This window comes from Peromyscus maniculatus, chromosome 19 (genome assembly GCF_049852395.1).
Source record: "Peromyscus maniculatus bairdii isolate BWxNUB_F1_BW_parent chromosome 19, HU_Pman_BW_mat_3.1, whole genome shotgun sequence".
NCBI lineage: Eukaryota > Metazoa > Chordata > Mammalia > Rodentia > Cricetidae > Peromyscus > Peromyscus maniculatus.
Window position 1 is genome coordinate 37,525,168 of NC_134870.1, and position 20,001 is coordinate 37,545,168.

The following is a 20,001-nucleotide window of genomic DNA, read 5'->3' on the forward strand; positions in this document are numbered from 1 at the left end:
GGTAAATAAAGGGGAGTAAGAAGTTACACTTCTCAGAATTTTCCTTTAATGTTCTATGTATACATACATATATAACTTTCCTAGTCTGCTTGATGAGAAAGGCCTAGAAGCAATAATATCCCATGTTAATAAGCACACTTAGAACCCAGATCCCTGTTTCTCAACAGTGTCCTTCAACAAGGGCCAGGGCTTCTTTATGAAATGCATGGCTGCAGGCCCAAGGCTAAAAAAGGACAAGTGGAAACTGAAGTATCTTGTCCCAGAAAGCAAGGAAGTCATCAAGGAGTGAAGGGAGCATGTCAAAAAGGTACTGACCCTGCCTGAAAAAGTTCTCACTGACCAAATCTGGAACAACCTGAGCATCAAAGTATAATGTGTTTCTCGTTCCAACTATGATAAGACACTTTCACCAAAAGTAACGCAGGGGTTTATTTCGGCTTATAGTTCATCACTGAGCAAGTCAGGGCAGGAACTCAAGCAGGAACTTGAAGCAGAAACTATGGAGGAATGCTGCTTGCTAGCTCAGAGGTTCAAGTTTCTAGTTTTCTTATATAGCTCAGGACCATCTGACCAGGGTGTGGGGCTGCCCACAGTGGGCTGGGTCCTCCTCCATCAATTAACAATCAAGATGATCTCCCACAGACATGCCCACAGGCCAATCTGATCTAAGCAACCCCTCACTTGAGACTCCTTTGTCAAGTTAACAGTTAACACGAACTAGGATAACGTGATACTGAAAGACCATATTCCACTGACTAAAATAAGAATACAGTCCAGAGTATAAATCTTTACAGTGCAAATAAAGAAATGAAGGCTTTTTATAATGGATTTTCCACTTACTATAGGATAGGTACTGGGGTAGGAAACCATGCACACTACAATACAACATGAATGAATAAAAGGTTATGAAATACAGGCTACTTATTCTCCACATATTTTACCATGAAATGCTTAATAATCACAAAAAGAAAAACACTAGTTTTATAGAGAAAACTACCACCTTACCCAAGTGAGCAGAAATAGGACAAATAAACGTTTATCACCCACCCCTAACATGTTACTTTCCTTCTCCCTTCGTTCTACACCCCCACTCTCAATTCTTCCTCCCCTCCCTCAAATTCTCAGCCATCCTCCTGCCTCAGCCTTCAGACAGCTCAGATTATAGAAATAAGCTCAGCTCATGGCTCTTTGCTCTTAAAACTCTTCAAAGTCTTTTCTTTTTGCAGTCACAAGCTTTTAAACTCTGTGTATTATACATTCAATAAAATCCATGCATAAGGCACTCAGGAGGCAGAAGCCTCAGATCCTCACAGGAGGATCTCTGTGAGCTAAATGTCAGCCAGGGCTACATAGTGAGACCTATCTCAAAATCAAAACAAACCATCTGATGCATAGTCAAACCAATTCCACTCCTCTAAGAGCTCAGACATTCCAGTGTGAGGTAGTAACAGATCTGCTAGAGGTTGAATTAATTAGCCTTAATCGGCTTAAGAACTCTCATCTGTAAACTGTGAACCCTCAAAGTTGGGAAGTGATAAGCCTGGAGAGTAGCTCTGCCACCTCTAATTTATCCAGAAGATGTAGGAACAAAAGGTGACCCTGGCTGTGGCTAAGCTCTCCTTATCACTGCAAGAATAAATTGTATTGTGTGAGAGGAACATTTCTAGTTATCATCTTTAAAATTAGATTAGAAAACATAAGTAAGCACAAATTTTAATGGGCAAGAAACCAATATGCTCTTTGAGATTATTTCCATATGATATTCTGAGAAACAATCCACCAAAAACCTCATCTTATGACTCTTATTTCTCAATCTTGATGAAGAGATGAGGCCTGCATTATACTGCAGCCCTCAATCCCAGCAATAACCTCAACTGGTCCAGGGGTAACAACATAACTCACCATACTTCTTCTAATGTAGCTGATGGCTTTCTTCATATCCATGCCTGACCAGTTGTTGAGCATATAGCAAATACAGGAGGCACAGTACACGAACCTCATGTCATTTTCACTGCCTTCAGGAACAGCACAAAAACTGAAAACAAGGACGTGAAGCTGCATTAAGATCCTTTAGCTCAAGCCAGGAACATATGCCATGTGTCTTGACTCACAGAAACTGCTGACTTTCCTCCCACCACACTCCACGGTATAAAATGACCCGAAATCACTTATCCTCATGAGCTGTCACTGCCCAGATACTACTATTCAGACTAAGAATTTACTCCCAGTAAGGGCAGCAGAAAAAGTAGCAAGTAAAACCTCACACATACTATTTGGTGGTAAGAAACTGCTAAACCCAAATTTTATTATGTGAAATTTCTCCTAATGTATATATAGATAACTACTAATTGATCTATTATATTGAGTTTCATTCCGTTTAGTTTTGAAGAGGCACTACTGTGTTCCTGTCCTCTTGATGGCAGTAATCCAGAACAACAGCAGATTCTCAAATGTCTGTTTATTATGTCTACAGTCATTTTCCCCTAGTCAAGCACAGTGTTCTGAAAACACTGACAAGGAAACAAGGACCACAGTACACAGGGCAGGGACGGAACACAGCAGCAGACTGGTCCAGAGTCCTCTGACTGGAGGTTATGGCTACCTACTTCATCACATTGACAACTTACAACTGCTGTGACCTAAACTCTTACATAAACCACCAAGCGTCGTGAGCATTAACTTCTGTATCATGTAAATGTGTCCCTCAATGAGCTGGGGAGCAAGCCACCTCACTTTGAACATAGTTTTTAATGTGCATCCCTTTCTTTCCCATCAGTACTTTCAAGGATACTCAAACTAAATAGCTTATTTCAAAATATTTGTTTCATCCAGAAGGCAAATTAAAAAGAAAAAGGAGTTCTACTAGAAAGTGAGCTTTATTTTTGTTCATATAAAATGAGGTCCTTTTTTCATTAAGCACTTTTCCATTGTGTGACTGGGGATCTAATGAAGGGCCTTCTTCACACACTATGCACTAACTTGAGTTGTATTCCAGTCCTGGATGGTGCTATAAAGAGAATATGATCCTCTAAAGATCTACTATAGTATTATATCCAGTATATATTCTAGTTCCAAATAGTTTTTATGTAAACATAAAATAATAACGGACAGCTCCTACCTCCCATCTTCAAGCTGAAGTGCTCTCAAGCCTGCTAAGCACGCTTCTTTATCTACTCGGCTTAAATCATCTCCAAGAATAATTAGACATGAAAGGCCAGTATAGGTCATCGCTATGTGTCCACTGTCATAAGGATGAGCTGTTCCAGGGTTCTAAATTCAAAATTAATAGTATGTTAAATTAATTGAAATTTTAAATTTTATTTCATAAATGAGGTTTGACATGAGGTTTTAGTAAATGTTCCTTATACCAATTTATATAGATATCTACCTGAGGAAAAAAAGCCTCAATTTTTACATGTCTCAATATGTCTTCTTACAAAGCTACATAATTTTCAAAATCTTATACTCCTCCAACTTTATGAAAATAGTTAAGACATTTGAATAAATCATATATTTGAAACTTTCTACTTAGTTCAAGCCTATATTTATAAAAAATTATGTCTTATAAAGCTAAAAACTCATTCAATATTTAAAACCAAAAAATTTATAAAAAGAAGCAAAATTTGGGCTTGGAATATAGCTCAGGGGTAAAGTGCTTGCCTGCTATGTAGGTTTAAAATTCCCAGAACTGTAAAAAAAATAAAATAAAAGCTATGGTATATGGTACAAATCTAAATTAAATACATTATTATTCACCATATAACCTTATCATTCTACTGTCATGAAGTTCAATCATTTCAACCTCTAATAAACATTAGTATTCAGAATATAAGAAGTAAATGTAAGGACTTTAACTGTATAAGAAGAAGCAAGGTCACACAATCTCAGAAATAAACCACATTTAAGCTTCATAAAAGGAATCTAGCCAATAAGGTTTGTGTATGTGTGTTAAAAAGGGTTAGCAACTTAACCCTACAATTTTCTTGCACAATGACCTGTGCTTCTTCACAGAGCAAATCTGCATGATATTCAATACCCTTGAAGCCTGAAGCCACCCACTGATCCACCCTGACATACAATTCTTTTATATGGTCTCACTAACACCAAACCAATTTTCATCTTAACACCTTTTAAGTCCCTCCTCAGAACTCAAACCCTAATTTTCTTGACTATTCTATTTCACAGCTATAATGGCCTTCTTGGAATGCCCAAAGCAGGTCTCATTTTTCGGTATTTAAACCAAACACCTGCTATTTTAAAAGAGTGATAGGGAATCCAAATGTGAATTAAATGTGAATTGTGACCTTTAAGAGAGCATATAAACAATCCAGAGTCGGTCATTCAAGTGGTCATGAAGGAGATGTGGTACTACACAGATTTAAATAGGGACTCTTCCTGCAGAAAGAGGAATGGTACAGATAGGACAAGAAAATAAAAGTGAAGCAGGGAAGGAAAATCATGGGGCATTAGAAGCATTACATAATTTAACAGAGTATAGGATTTATGATGCAAAATAACTGGAAAGGTTAAGTTGGGTGGATCTCTGAGTGTCTTTGGCCTGTCAAGTTCTATACATGTATGAGAATGTCAAAGGTGCACAGGTGGTCCAGTGGTTTCTGAAAAGAAACGATGAAGCTGTTTTCTTTATATATAGTACTGGAAAAATCTCTTCCTGGTTCCTCAGGTTAGTATGTCTCACAGACTCTACACTCCCACCCTCTATGACAGCTTTTTTGGTAGGCCTATGTGATTTCATATAAGTCTCTAGCTCCTATTACCACAGAGATTCAGTCAAAGGCCATATACATGAGACCTGGCTCCTCAGAGGGGACAGGCCAGGTACACTGAGGGCCAAAATTGGGTTTCACAAGAACTTGTGAACCAGCGGCAAACATTTCATTAAGGGAGATTATTTCTAAACAGTGCAGAGATTCAAACGCAATGGTGCACATCTACAGTACAAACTAATTGGGAAGCTTAAGCCCAGGATTTTAGGGTCAACTTGGGAAATTTTGCAAGACCCTATCTCAAAATAAATTTTAAAATTATGCTATGAGATGCCTTTGAGGTAGAGATTATCTTGGGAAGATGTAATATATCACTGTTTTATACCAACAAGTACAGCTTACATCTGCACATGATCTTGTACTACACAATAAACATCACTCCCTACGTCAAGACAGATAATTCTGTTCATATGATTAACCAGAGAGCCTCCCTTTATTCAGGGTTTGCTTAAGTTGGAAAATTCATGTATTAAAAAAAAAAGAAAGAACCACATTTTATGACTCCTTTGTTATCACACTCCCTGCTACCAAGGCACTCAATGGAGACACCTTACTGATGTCATCTGACATGACTCAGATAAGCTTGTCCACAGTTTAAGTGAAAAGAATAAAGCTCAAAGAATTTCAACCAAATCTGGTCATCACTACAATCACTGCTACTATTCCACAATCTTGAATCAAAGTATAAATAACTGCAAGTTTCTCACCCTCTCTTGCAACTACACGTGATTGTTGAAATTCTCAAGAGTAATCCCATATTGACTGATAACCATTCTATAAGCAGACGAACTCATTGTGGAAAAGCCTCTTTTTGGTTTGTTCTTTGTTTCTGAGGCACATTTTTACTTTGTAGCCCAAGTTGGCATGGAACTGCTTATAGAATGCAGGCCAGCCTCACACTCATTATAGGCCTCCTAGCTCAGTATGAGTTTGCGAGGCCTCTTTGTAAAGAGGTGAAAGGGGGCCAGGCGGTGGTGGCACACACCTTTAATCCCAGGAGGCAGAGGCAGGCAGATCTTTGTGAGTTCAAGGCCAGCCTGGTCTACAGAGCGAGATCCAGGAAAGGCGCAAAGCTACACAGAGAAATCCTGTCTCCCAAAAAAAAAAAAAAAAAAAAAAAAAAAAAAAAAAAAAAAAAAGAAGAGGTGAAAGGGGGCAGGGATATGGCTCAGTTGAGAGAGCCAGAGCCTGGCATGCTTGAGACCCTGAGTTCCACACTGTACATCATAGTGAAAGAAAGGAAGGGAGGAAGGAAAACCAACTTTTCTCCACGTCCCACTGTGAGTGGGACCTTGGTCACTCGGTCACAGCAGAACGGCCAGTGCTCGCTCTGGGCCTGCTCCTCCACTTCTTCCCTGTACATTGGCATGGGCTGGTCCAAAAGCCTCGGCCCAAAATGCTGGGGAAGCCCAGCTTCCTGCTAGAAAAGTCATTAGCCCGGGTCCCCAGTCACTTCCTGGAGAACAGCTCCCACTCTCTGGAGAAACTCGAGCCCAGCACTAAGTCCTGTGGCACAGGAAGTTCACCGGCTTCACAGAAGTATTTCCAGGTTCTCCAGGAAATCACTAATAACTTCTACACACACATAATAATAAGAGGTAAGTTTTGGTAACAACATAAATTTCTACATATATATGTGCCAAAAAAACTAGGAAAGGGGCTAAAGGCTTCACTTAAGACATTTCTTTTTCAGCCGGGCAGTGGTGGCGCACGCCTTTAATCCCAGCACTCGGGAGGCAGAGGCAGGTGGATCTTTGTGAGTTCGAGGCCAGCCTGGGCTACCAAGTGAGTTCCAGGAAAGGCGCAAAGCTACACAGAGAAACCCTGTCTCGAAAAACCAAAAAAAAAAAAAGACATTTCTTTTTCTATTTAGCATACTGAACCTAGAAGCTTAGTTTTTTCTAAATGTCTTCATCTACTAAATCTCTTTATGTCCTTTTCCCACATTCCAACCTAAACAGAACTAACCTTTGATGGATTGAATGGAATACCCAGGTATGAAGAGCCTCGGAAACCACAGCGATTTAGATTTGACCCTAGAAAACAAAGCATGTGTGAAAATACAGTTTCTGTACAGAACCCAAAGCAGTTTAACCTGAGAATTGTTCCGCAACAGTATTTTAGTACCAAAGCTCCATTTCCTTCTGCATGTACATATGGTGCACATAGGGGAGGGTGTACATGGCTGGGTGCACATGCAGACCAGGAGAGGAAACTAGGAGTCTTCCTCTACTGCTGTTCACCTTATATTTAGAGACAGGGTCTCACTGAACCAGAAGCTCACTGTTCCAGCTAGGCTGGCTAGCCCCTCACCTCCGACAGCTGGGGTGACAGGCATGCACAGCCATGTAGGTGCTGGGGTTGAACTCAGGTCCCCTTGGGTTCCCAGCAAGTCCTCTTACACATGTAGGCCCCTTGTCTCCATTTCTATGTGAGATGATGTTGAAGGCTCATCAGAACCCAGCCCGAGGTGAAGTGACATGCTGGAGGTAACAGCCCTCACAGCAGGCTCTAGAGTCCACCTTGACTCACTGCTTCCTGACACACGAGTGAGCTAAAGGTGTAAACTGTTCCATCGCCCTAGAGAAAACACACATTCATACTTCAGTCTTAAACCTGTGTTCTGGGTGCCTGGCTTTGAAGTTTGTACAAGACTTCAGTTCACACTTGGTCTCTACTCAAAGTATACTTATCATTTTGTTTTTCTAGATCTAACTTTTCCTTTTTCCAGATATATATATAGGATATAAGTTGAGAACTTACAAGCGCATCTACTATGGGCTTAATGGCTGTTAGAAAATCAGTAAGCTAGATGTAAAAGGCAAGAATATATTAGCACACCAGAACTGCCAGTTAATGAAAACTCAAGATGATTTAAAAATGGGCTTTAGTGCCATGAACTCCCATCTCTATGACGGGTCGAGGGCTAAATCATAATGTCCCCCCAATTCTGCTTCTCCAAACCAGGCAATCGCCTAGTTCAGCTTTCGCTTCCCTGAAACTCTCAGTGGCAGCTTATAAGTCTTTGCAGAGATGAGAAACTACTAAACTGAACACTTCCCGGTGATCATTTCTCTCTGTTGGCAGTCCTACTGGGTGGCAGTAAATCCAGTGAGCATGCCGTGTTTTTGGTAAGACTAAAGTTGTAAGTCACTTAAGCTTTGTTAACGAGCAACCAAACCATACCCTCTAAGTGACACTGCACCCCAGAATGTACATCAGGACCCTCATGAGCAAGGTCATATGCACAGAAGTATCCAGTGCAGTGTGATGGTGAAAGTTCAAGTGACAGACCGTATAACAGGCCTAAGATACCACGCTGTGTCTACTAAGGGTGCATTATGCTAATTTGAAAGTAATTAGTAGTAAAACTAAAGAACAACAAGGAAATCTGTATCTGAACAAGAGAAAACAAAGGCTACAAAGCATGTGTATGATGTTTATAATTAGACAAATGGTACATTCTTAACAGCCTGGAGGGAATAAGGAAAACAGCAGCTGTGTGGGAAGGCAGGACCAGGGAGACTTCCATCCTGAGTCACTGTGGACAAGCATATTCACCATCTTACTGTGTCAGAGGATCAGAAGTCCAGCCCAAGTCTCCCAAGCTGCAATCAAAGCCTTCACAGCACTACCTTTCTTACTGGAGGCTCTAGAGGAACAGTCTGCCTCCAGCTCCGTCACATTGTCAGCAGACAAGTTTCCCGTTACTGTGCGGCTAATCTAGTCTCACTGCTGGCTATCAGTTAGGAGCTCCCCTTGCTAAAGCCTCGTTTACCATCTCTTACACACGAGACTCTTACCAGAGAGCAGCTATCACTCAAATTCTTTGCAAGATTCGTGTCTCTATGGCTTCTGTTCTGCTTTTTCATGACATATTTTGACTGACCTGCTGTTCATGTAACTGTACTGTGTATGTATACACACACACACACACACACACACACACACACACACACACACGCACGCACGCACATATATGTATATACACACACAGACACACAGAGAGATGATGTGTATGTGGAAGAGACCTATGGATATGCTGTATTTTAAGATCAGGTGATAGAATAACCTTAACTATCATCCACAAAGTCCTGCAGAAGTAACCAATGTCTGACTGAAAAATGAATAAACAAGAATCTTTGGGACAGTTCAGTAGAATTCCACACACCCCTCCATCGTTATCCTTTCATCGTGACTTTGTTTTACTTACTTCAAGGTGGGTAAACAGAGTCAAAGTGTCTCTCCCTGCATGATCTGAATTGAACGTCAGTTTCCTCTTTTACTAACCCTTGTAAAGATCTCCTTCCAAGCTACTAACTTGTTGATACTTTGCTGTACAACTCTGATCCCATCCCCACGTCTGCTTGAAAGATAGCTCTACGCACATTCTGAGGTCTATACCTCATTAGGAAGTTCCTGAGTCCCCTGATAACTTAGGACAACCCAGTCAGGGGTTTTTACATACAGTCTGGGTTCAAAGAAAATGCTTCAGAGTAAAGTATCACCTAGAGACAATTGAGTACATGTCTGCTTCTTAGTTTCAGTGGGTTAAATCCCTAACTTTTCTGAGAAGCAGCCGCAAGAAAACTGATGCTCAAAAACTCTGTATCGATTGGAGGCTCATGACCTTCTTCTTCTAGTACTTGTGCTCTACATGCACCTAACAACCTGTTTAAGTTGGTTCTCTTGTACGTCTGTCTGAGACAGAGTCTCATGTAGCTCAGGATGGCTTTCAAACTGTTATACAGCCAAGGACCCAAGCTGCAGATTCTGTCTCTGCTCCCCAGTGATGAGACCACAAGCATGCAGCAGCATGTCCAGCTGAAGTGTCTTCCACTTCCTAACTGGACAGTAACATACTACAAGTAGTATGCTGCAGGGGTCTTAAGGGGTAGAGGGCATGTTTGGGTTACAGCAGGGTCCATGGCTTAATCAACAGTGACTATTTAAAATTGACCAATTAAATATTATCAAAAATAAAACAAGAAGAAATGAAGAGCCCCTAACCCCTTTGCAATTTTTTTAAAGAAAAATATCATCAAAAGTGTCCTTTCTTCTTTTCCAAATAGGAGCATACACTGTCACCATGAAAATCTATTTAGTCTTTGGAGACGATCAGAACACAGGGAAGACAATGTATCATTTTTTCCCTCTTCTGAACTGCTTGTGGACTATGAAATTGGATTGAAAAAAAAATAGTTTCAATGTAAACAATAGCTCAAAGGAAGATCCTATTTCTCATGGCACATTTACTAACATTAAACTTAGTGCCCAAGAAAGATGATTTATTTATCAAATTGGTTTATCAGTCATATACTTAAGTACCAAGATTGTGAAAATGATGCTCAATAAGAGAACATATTTACCATTTTTAAGTTCATTGGGCATTCTCTTCTCTTTCTTGTCAAGCTTGTTTTCTACTGGCTTTTTCTTCATAATTCTAGAAACTTACCATTTCATTATATTCAAGGATAATTGCAATTCGCTCCAAGCTTAACACTGCACATATACTCTAGATGAGGTTGATGCTTTACTCAAGAGCACCATCTAGTGTTCATACTTAGCATCAGCAAAACAAAAGAAAGTTCCCTGCATACAGTCTACTCACACGGTTCCCGGTTGTACATAGAACTTGGTAAGACGTAGAAATATCTTGGTCCTATCTGAAGCTGACATGAAAACTATGAATATGAAGCCTAGTCATATTTCAAGTTAAAACATTTTGGCTAATGGACCCTCTACTTTTGTGGCACCAACTTCAAAGTCAGGAAGTCTATGTTACAATGGAAATAAATAGAAAAACGAAAACTGAGTAGACGGGAATGCAACAAGCATAAGAATTTGTTCATGGAATATGCATATGCATACTTTATGATAAAGTATTGGGGCGGGCTGTATTATCAGAGAAAAATGTTTACAATGTCGGCTTGAAAAATAAAACTGACTTTTGCCTGATGATTGGGTACTATCTCACTTTAAAGGCTGTGGTTTGCTAGTAAGTTCAAAATGAAGGCCAATTCTATGACACGCATTAGAAGACAGTGCCTTCAGACAGTTTTAAGACAGTACTGAGGTGGTAAGAGGACTTCTCTGTGGTCTTCAACCACTGTTGTCAGGGAAGGCGGCTCACTGGGTACAGGCACTTGCCAGGCAAGGCCTGTGACCTGAGTTCGAGCCCCGGAACCCTGTGGAGGTGGAAGGAGAGTCCACTGCATGATCCTGTCCCTGACCTCCATAGGTGCTACAGCATGTGCATGTTCACTCACACACGCATATCACACAAACTTACAAAATGTGTAAGTTTGATGAGAATTTCAAAAAACATTTTAGAATTTAAAAAACAGCTCTAGTCCCAGCTCTTGGGAGGCTAAGGCAGGAGACCTGTGAGTTTGTATTAAAGCTGGGATACACAGAACAAAACAATCAAAAAGACTGACTTCAACAAAGGGAGCTGATTTCATAAGAAGCTTTTCATTTCCCTCTTCTAAGAAACAACTGTATTGCACAAGGTAAATACAATCCAAATTATATTTAGACACATGCAGCAAAAGGCTATGCTTAGGTTACAGTAGCACCCTCACCGTGAGCTCAGGCTGCTAATGTAAGTCATGGTTTTGAATTCCACTTTAAAAGTTAGGTTTCTGCACTGAGCAGATAAAATTCCAGTGAGGAATGCGGTAATGTTATTTTAAAATGTGTACTTTTACAAATACAGAAATAACTTTTCACAGGTCTCAAGAAACACAAGGCTTTCTTATTAGGAGTATGCATTGTTCCCAATTCCTTGTTTTAAAGATGTCAAGAAAGACCCAAAGGAACTGCAAGTTGAATAGTTAGGCTGGGAATGTAGGTCATGGGAGAGCACTTGTCTAGCATGCTCCAGGCCTCGGTTCAACCTACAGCTCCAACCAAAAAAAAAAAAAAACAAAAAAAACAAAAACGTGTGAAACAAACCAATCCACAGCTAGAAGGTAGTTTAATGTCTATTTTCCAAATTAGTTTTAGGACAAGACTGAGACCAATTAAAGAACTAGCAGAGATTTCTTAGGAGATTGGAGATTTAGATCTGATCTGAGCCATCAGAGACTGGTGGTCCTACAGACAGACTGGAGTGGGTTGAATCACCATGCTTTTCAAACTGTCATTTCCTAACTACAGAGTATGTCTAACTTAGCCCACATGAAGCCACACTTACTACAATTGGAAGAATACTGTTTTTTGTTATTGTTGTTGCTATATTTCTTGTTTTTAAAGTAGCAACTGAAGTATAGTGGTAGCCTGAAAATTCCAGAAAGTTGAGGCAGAAAGACCGAAAGTTTGAGACTACCTCAGGCTAACTGGCAACTTCTAGTATCTTGTGTTACAGTGAGAGCTTATCTTGGAGGGGGGGGGGGGGAGACAAAGACAGCAGAGAGGGAGGAGCAATCTGAAAAAAAAAATCTACTTCAAAAAAGAAAAGGGGAGAGGGGGGAGGGAGGGAGGGAGGGAGGGAGGGAGGGAGGGAGGGAGGGAGGGAGAAAGGAAGGAAGGAAGGAAGGAAGGAAGGAAGGAAGGAAGGAAGGAAGGAAGGAAGGAAGGAAGGAAGGAAGGAAGGAAGGAAGGAGGCAGTAGGTTGTAGCACGAATTGTTAGAAGGTCTTATTAATAAAATCAAACCTGAGGCCAGTTATTGGGGTGAACGCTAAAAGATCAGAGAAGCAGAACAAGCCACAGCCACCTCACCTCGCCAGTTCCTCAGTTGATCCTGTTTCCTCAGACTGGAAACCTCTGAGTCCTCATCCAGAATGAACCTCAGCTGAACATGCTCAGCTGAGCAAGCATGCTGCTCCAAAGCCTGAAACCTTAACCAGCTAAAAGCTTCTAGTTTCTGGTCTTCACGTCTTATATATATATATCTTCCTGTTTCTGCCATCACTCCCTGGGATTAAAGGCTCACTTCTTGGGATTAAAGGTGTGTGTCACCATGCCTGGCTGTTTCCAATGTGGCCTTGAACTCACAGAGATCCAGAAAGATTTCGATTTCTGTCTCTGGAATGCTAGGATTAAAGACGTGTGTGCCACCATTTTCTAGCCTCTGTATCTAGTGGCTGTTCTGTCTCTGACCCCAGATAAGTTTATTAGGGTACACAACATTTTGGGGAACACAATACCACATTTCCCCTTTTTTGTCTAAAACTTAAAAAAGCTTATAACTAATACAAGAAAAACTAGCCAATAAGTATATACAATATATACAGTCAAAAATTACATTAACAATGTCTAGTCCATTAACATTTGACAGATTCAAACAAAAAACTCCATTATATATATTAACAATGTCCAGTCCAGTAACATTTGATCAACTCAGACAAAAAATTTTCATTACTTATCTTATTTAAAACAAGTAGTTCCTGCCGGGCGTTGGTGGCGCACGCCTTTAATCCCAGCACTCGGGAGGCAGAGCCAGGCGGATCTCTGTGAGTTCAAGGCCAGCCTGGGCTACCAAGTGAGCTCCAGGAAAGGCGCAAAGCTACACAGAGAAACCCTGTCTCAAAAAAAAACCAAAAAAAAAAAAAAAAAAAAAAAAAAAAACAAGTAGTTCCTTTTTAAAAGTATTTTTTCTTTTCATAATAGATTCAGTAATCTACCTTTTGTCATTTTTATATCTTCCCCCTTTTCTTTTTAGTGTAGATTCAGTGATCTACCCATTTATCCTATTATTCCTTTATCTTTTTTCTCAGAATAGAGTCAATGATCTACCTCAGTAGGTATTGATGTTTCACACTACCCCACCCATCTGCTATCTTATATGTTCTAAGGAAAATGTCAATCCACTTACTGTCATGATGGCCTCAGAGTTACAGCATCTAGTGCACTGAGTCAATGGAGAACAGAAAAGTCTACCCTAGTGCTTCCTCCAGCATCATGTGTGTTACTATGAACAAATTATGAAGCCTCTGGACCTCGTTATCTTTATCTACAGAATGATGAGATGTAACTTCTCACTGGTGACCAGGGAAGGGAGTATACAATTCACAGCCTGACCTCTGACAAGAAGGGCCCAATGCTGCAAGCGTCTAAGCACACACTGATGAGACGCCAGCAGGGTGTTTACACTCCCAGCGTGGATGGCTGACTAATCTTTACCGTGTCTTTAAACGGTCCGCATGGCACTTGGGCAGTGAGGCAGCACTGAGACCCGAGAGCCTGTCATTTTACAATGGATTTGATCATAGTTATGACTCTCTCTTTTCCCTGACTCCTCTCAGATCCACCCCTCCCGCCTTTTTGTTTTGTTTTGTTTTGTTTTTGTTTTTCGAGACAGGGTTTCTCTGTGTAGTTTTGCGCCCACTCCTCCCTCCTCCTTATCAACCCCCAAACTCCAGTTCCTCTCTTTTTTTTTTTTTTTCTTTTTTTTTTTCCCTTTTTCTGAGACAGGGTTTCTGTGTAGTCCTGGAACTATCTCTGTAGACCAGGCTGGCCTCGAACTAGAGATCTGCCTGCCTCTGCCTTCCCAGTCACCACCACCACCTGGTTTGTTTGTTTGTTTGTTTTAAATAACCTGTGGACTGCAAATTGTGATGCCGATACAGTCTTGAGTGTAGGGCCATCCACAAAAGAAAGTTTTACAAAGAACACTGTTCTGTCCCTCTTCCAGAAGTTACCAACTGTTCACAGCTCCTCAGTTAGGGGTGAGAGCTTATGAGCCCCTCCTCCCTCATGCTAGAATGTCAACTGGCTTCACCTTGTGTAGGTCTTGTTCAGACAAGCAGAGCCGCTGTGAGTTTGTGAGTGAAGCAGTCCTGCTATGCCCGGGATTCCCTGGGCTCCCATTCTCTCTCTCTCTCTCTCTCTCTCTCTCTCTCTCTCTCTCTCTGTGTGAGAGAGAGAGAGAGAGAGGGGGGGGGGGGTGTCTCTGCACTTTGGCCATATTTTGAGTTTTTGTTTTAAGCACACTCTACTGCATAAAGAAGCTCCTCTGGTGAGGTCTGAAGCTGCACCAATTAACAAGGAGAAAAGCATAGAAAAGCACAGACTTAAAGGGCAGTTTGCTATTATGTCACTGTAGCAGGATAACAGCAACAGTTCATCTCTGGGGCCTGTGAGCTGCTCCACCACGGGCTCTGGCCAGATCTACGTGCCAGGCATGCATTTCCTCCTGTGAAATGGGCCTAAAATCCAGAATCCGACAAGAAAACTACTCGGTCTCTCGGTTTCTTCTGGGTTAGATGAAGAATAAATCTGATAATTATCTGGCTGTGCTTTGAAAAATTATAAAATATCAAATAATACACATTATGTCTGCTATTAAATTAATATTTGAATATAGATTTCAGTTTTAAATTGTTTATTTTCATTGTTTGAAGAGTTTTTTTTCTAATTTAAAAACAGAAACATTTTTATTAGATTCAAACGCAGTAGATACCTAGAAAAAAGTGATCTTATCCTGCTATCTCCTACCTCTGCTCCATCTACTTCCCCCTCCACAAAGATATTCTATATATCCTCTCAAGGGCTTTCTCTATACATTTACATTTACAGACTTAACTGTTAAAACATCTGTGTTTTATTTGCTTATTTGTTTTTGAGGCCAGATGAAAGGATCTCATTAATTTCCTAAGCTGGTCTAGAACTACTCCTCTAGCAATCCTCCTGCCTCAAGTTCCTAAGGAGCTGGAACTATAGGTGCACACCACCATGCTGACTGCATGTTTACAATTTATTATTTAACCATATATGACAGGCAGACTTTTAGTCAGTACATATACAGGTCTCCTTTTATCATTTCACCACATAACATTTGTTACTGTGTCATAGTTTACTTAAATATTTTAGTTTTGATGAGCACCTATTTTGTTTCTAATGTGTTACTATAACAAAACATTTTTAGTTCATTTTCTGAAGTTAGTTACTAATTACCACAATTGTGGTGATTCACATTTATGTATTTGTGTGTAAGTGTGTGCAGGGAGGGCCACACGCATGCCACAGCACATGTGTGAAGGTCAGAAGACAACTTGCCAAAGCTGGTTCTTCCCTTCTTTTTTTTTTTTGTTTTTTTGTTTTTTCAAGACAGGGTTTCTCTGTGTAGCTTTGCGCCTTTCCTGGAACTCGCTTTGGAGACCAGGCTGGCTTCGAACTCACAGAGATCCGCCTGCCTCTGCCTCCCAAGTGCTGGGATTAAAGGCATGCGCCATCACCGCCCAGCTGGTTCTTCCCTTCTATCTATCATACTGAGTCCTGGGAATAAAACTCAGGTCACTGGGCTTGGTAGCAAGTACCTGCCGAGTAACACACCACAACTTTAGGTCATCTGAACTACACTTATGTTTTGTATAAATTGAAGATACATTGTGTACTTCTTTCTCTCAAAATATGTCAATCATGAAGCTATGAATTTTGGAGATTTAATTAAAAAAAAAAAAAAACCTAAGCGTTAAGAAATACAGCAATTGACCAAGAGAAATTTTCTGAAGATGGAAAAACAATGGCTGAGAATAAAAAACAGACCAAACGCTAAAGGACGAGAATAAAAAACAGACCAAACACTAAAGGACTCGTCATATATAGACATCAAACACAAATAATGAGTCATTAATGTAGGCACATACAACACAGTGTGCTGCTATATTTGTGAGTCTCAATGTAATTCCCATGACTCTGTGTTGTTTCCTCGAGAGAAATGAACGCCAATACAGTTATGTGTTGTATCTGAACAGAAAGGGGTGTTCAACTACAAGAAAAATAAAGATATGTAAAGTATGCCAAGAGTACAAATAAATTCTAATTTGCTAATCCCATGCATGCCATGCCAAGAACAGCTAATCGTACTAAAAATAAAATGCTAAAAACTCACTCACTGTCTTCTGTGGGAAGGACCTGCAAGGAATAAATCCACTCTATTATATCATCTTTGTTCACCACATCTAAGGAATCCAACATATCCAGCCCCGAGAGTGCAAAGAACGCAATTGTCAACCTAAAGGGAAAAAAAAAAAGTAAAATATCACCTTAACTATCAAACCAGTAAACTATTTCTGGCTTAAACCCAAAACAAAACACCAAAGGGAAAAATAACAAAAACCAAACCAACTAAAAACCTTCACATTCTATTTTTAAAATAATTTAAATGTCATCCCTCTACCTTGTCAAATAAGAAAACACACAAAACAAAAACCTCACAATTTATTCTTAGTAAGTGAATAGTACCAGTCAACCCCTTGTTTTAATTGTGAAGAAAGGGACTTTCGGAATTATGCACCCTACTCACCTGTGGGGTACAAGAACACACTGAAAACTGCATGGGAGCCACTTGAAGGCTGAAAGCATATATGTGTTTATTGTGTGTTCATGTCTCTATGTGTGTGTGTGTGCCTGTGCTCACATATATATACTGTTAGATTTACTTTCTTATTTTTAATTAGGGGTGTTAGAATTACGAGATTTTTATGTTTAATTAGGGGTCCAAGAATAGAGTCATGTGAGGAGAGTTCTGAGTGCTTGTGAGAAAACTCCAAGAAAACAAAGTTAAGAGTCTTGTGATCTCAGTTTCTTTAAAAACACAGAATTGTTTTTGGATTATGTTTTATGTCCTTCCAAGGTATAGCGGACAGGAGTGAGTTGACTGCAGATCATCCATCACAACTGGCTAGTGTTATTGTTTATATGCCTCTATGGAAAACCATGTTCTCACTTGCAGCTGCCTGTCCCAAGCAGCTTCCTCTTGTGATTGGATCCTTTACTCATCTTAACCTACAGAGTAGAAATTGTTTGATGCTCTGAACAAATTGGTTATTGCATAAAACTTTAGTCTGCCTCATTTATGGGCTCCACTCTCTCAGGTCCCACCACCAGCTAGAGGTGAACAAGGGTTATGTGTGTGTCTGTATATGTGGGTATGTGGGTTTGTGCACAGGAGGGCGGGTGCCTGGGGAGGGAGGCCGAAGTTATTAGATTCCATGAAGGTGGGGTTGCAGGCAGTCGTAAGTGAACCACTGAGGATGCTGGGAACTGAACGGTACACACTCTGAACTGTGGGTCCATCTCTCCAGTGCCATCTAGTTCTTCCTGCAGCTGCTGGCTTAACATTTTAGAAGAAGGCAACTTGATTTATAGAGAGCCCTACCTAAAATCTACACAAAGATGTCTTCATTGTTGAAGACACTTGGAAGTCTGGGTCGGAAGCGCTTATTCTAGAAAGGTGCAAAGCAAGGGTCTCAAAGCCTCGGAACCTGGTCAGCTCACACAGAGCAGTTTCCAAAATACTGTCAGACCATTACTACTTCCCTCCCAACAACTACTCACTTGTCTCACATCAGTCTAACCAAATTCTCTTTATCACTGCCAAAAACGGTTTTTGAAAATTCTGTTTTTGTTATAAAAACACAGCTCTTTGGTAAAACAGTAAATAATACACTTATTTTCATGATGCCAGTGCCATTTGAAAAAGAAAAAATGATTAATTCTGTGAACTCTCACCTTACAGGGGTTAAGACATAGTTTATTGTAGTTTATTCTAGAGCCAAGTGTGAGTGATCATGGCCCAGGAACAGAGATTTAGGTTACCCCAAATTCTGTATTCCAATGTAGTTATCGAGTTTAAAGTTTTTAAAGCAATAGAACAAAGAAAGTCATAAATTAAATCATTTTTCAATAAATGGTGGAAGTATTAGGTAGATGTTAGAGATTAAGGCAAAAGGGTGGAGTCTCTGCTACAGGCCTCTCATTTATTTTCTGAAATTCTTGGTCTTTTGGTTGGTGGAAGTCTGTTAATACATTTCTAATGTTGTTTTTTTATCTATTAATAACAAGGATGTTAGGTCAGATACAGAGATGGCCCATTAGGGACTGAGGACAGCTCAAGATATATTGCAACTGGTTCTAGACCTGCAACATTCTAAACCCCCCGCCCCGACACACACACATAGAAGTTAGCCAGCCTCGGGGAAGGTTCAGTGGCAGGTGTGGTTGTTTCTAAGAACTTTGCTTCACAATCCCTAATTATTGCAGTACAAGAAACAGAAATGGGGTGATTTTATAAAAAACGGTGGGTCAAAAACTATTACTAGGTGTCTAAATATACAATCTAACATTAGCCCAACAGTTAGCTGTTTTGACCAGTGTGGTGGCACACACCTGTAATCTCAGTACTCAGGAGGAAAAAGCAGCTTGTGAGCTTAAGGCCATCATGGACTACACAGTGAGATTTTGCTTCTATAAATAAGTAAGTAACCTCGGCTGCTTTGTATTTGTCAGTAAGAAGAACATAAGCAACTTAAAATCAATATGAGCCACAAAAAATAAACTCAAAACCAAAGTGAAATAGAGACCAAAAAAAAAAAAGGAAAAGGAAAACACTACAGACCCAATGCATTGTTCTCTTTTAAATGAGGTTATTAATGAACCACACAAAAACTAAAAATCATTTTGTAAAAGTTCTATAGGAAGGGCTGGAGAGATGGCTCAACAGCTAAGCACACTTGCTGTTCTTGCATTGGACCTGAGTTCAGTTCCCAGTACTCACACTGGGCAGCTCTCAACCACCTGTAACTCCAGCTCCAGGGGCCCTCATACCCTCTTCTGGCCTCCACAGGCACTTGCATACACATGCATATATATTTACATAGACACACAAATATACACACATAAATAATACATCTTCAAAAGTTCTATACAAGTGCAATACACTAGACCTAGGGGTGAAGACAGCATCTCTCAACCAATACACTGAGAAGTTACATGTGTTCTAATGTATAATGGTTGGTGTGGAAGGCTATGATTATACTAGAATTATTTAGTGAATTATGAGTTTAGAGAATTTTTACTGTTAGGTTATGAGCAGAAATCATATTTTGTAGTGCCAACATGCACTACTTTAATTTTACACATCATATACAATGGGATTTTGAAAATGCAATCATAAATGTTTACTGATAGCCAGGTTAAACATTTCTTCACTTTATCAATGGTGCAAATTTTGGACTTTTTTTTTATGCTGGAATTAACGTATGGCCTGCAGCATGCTAGGAAGTTGCTCTACCACTGAGCCACATTACTATCTCTGGAAATAGTACTTTGAAGTGTAGGCATGTAGTACATGAAGAGTAGCAACGCATGCTGGTGAATCAATATCTATGGATAAAGGAAAGAGAATAAACAATACTTCACTGTTTCTTTTTAAAAAGTCTGTTTATCTTGGAGCTGCTCTTCCAGAGGACTAGGATTCAAGACCC

The 20,001-nt window shown here is 40.1% G+C and overlaps 1 protein-coding gene across 4 annotated transcripts in view; it reads right to left on the bottom strand.

Moving 5' to 3' along the window:
- The window catches only part of Pggt1b (protein geranylgeranyltransferase type I subunit beta), a 44,703-nt gene that overhangs the window by 22,879 nt on the left and 1,823 nt on the right, over positions 1 to 20,001 (bottom strand). For 2 of the 4 annotated variants that reach the window (XM_006977663.4, XM_076555213.1), the window contains exons 2-5: positions 16,630 to 16,748; positions 6,756 to 6,823; positions 3,119 to 3,270; positions 1,903 to 2,035 (exon numbers count right to left, since the gene is read on the bottom strand). In XM_006977663.4, the coding sequence (XP_006977725.1) occupies positions 1,903 to 2,035; positions 3,119 to 3,270; positions 6,756 to 6,823; positions 16,630 to 16,748 (472 nt within the window). Of the gene's footprint in view, positions 1 to 1,902; positions 2,036 to 3,118; positions 3,271 to 6,755; positions 6,824 to 16,625; positions 16,749 to 20,001 lie in introns of all 4 variants that reach the window. The other 2 variants (XM_076555214.1, XM_076555215.1) reach the window with 2 other exon arrangements.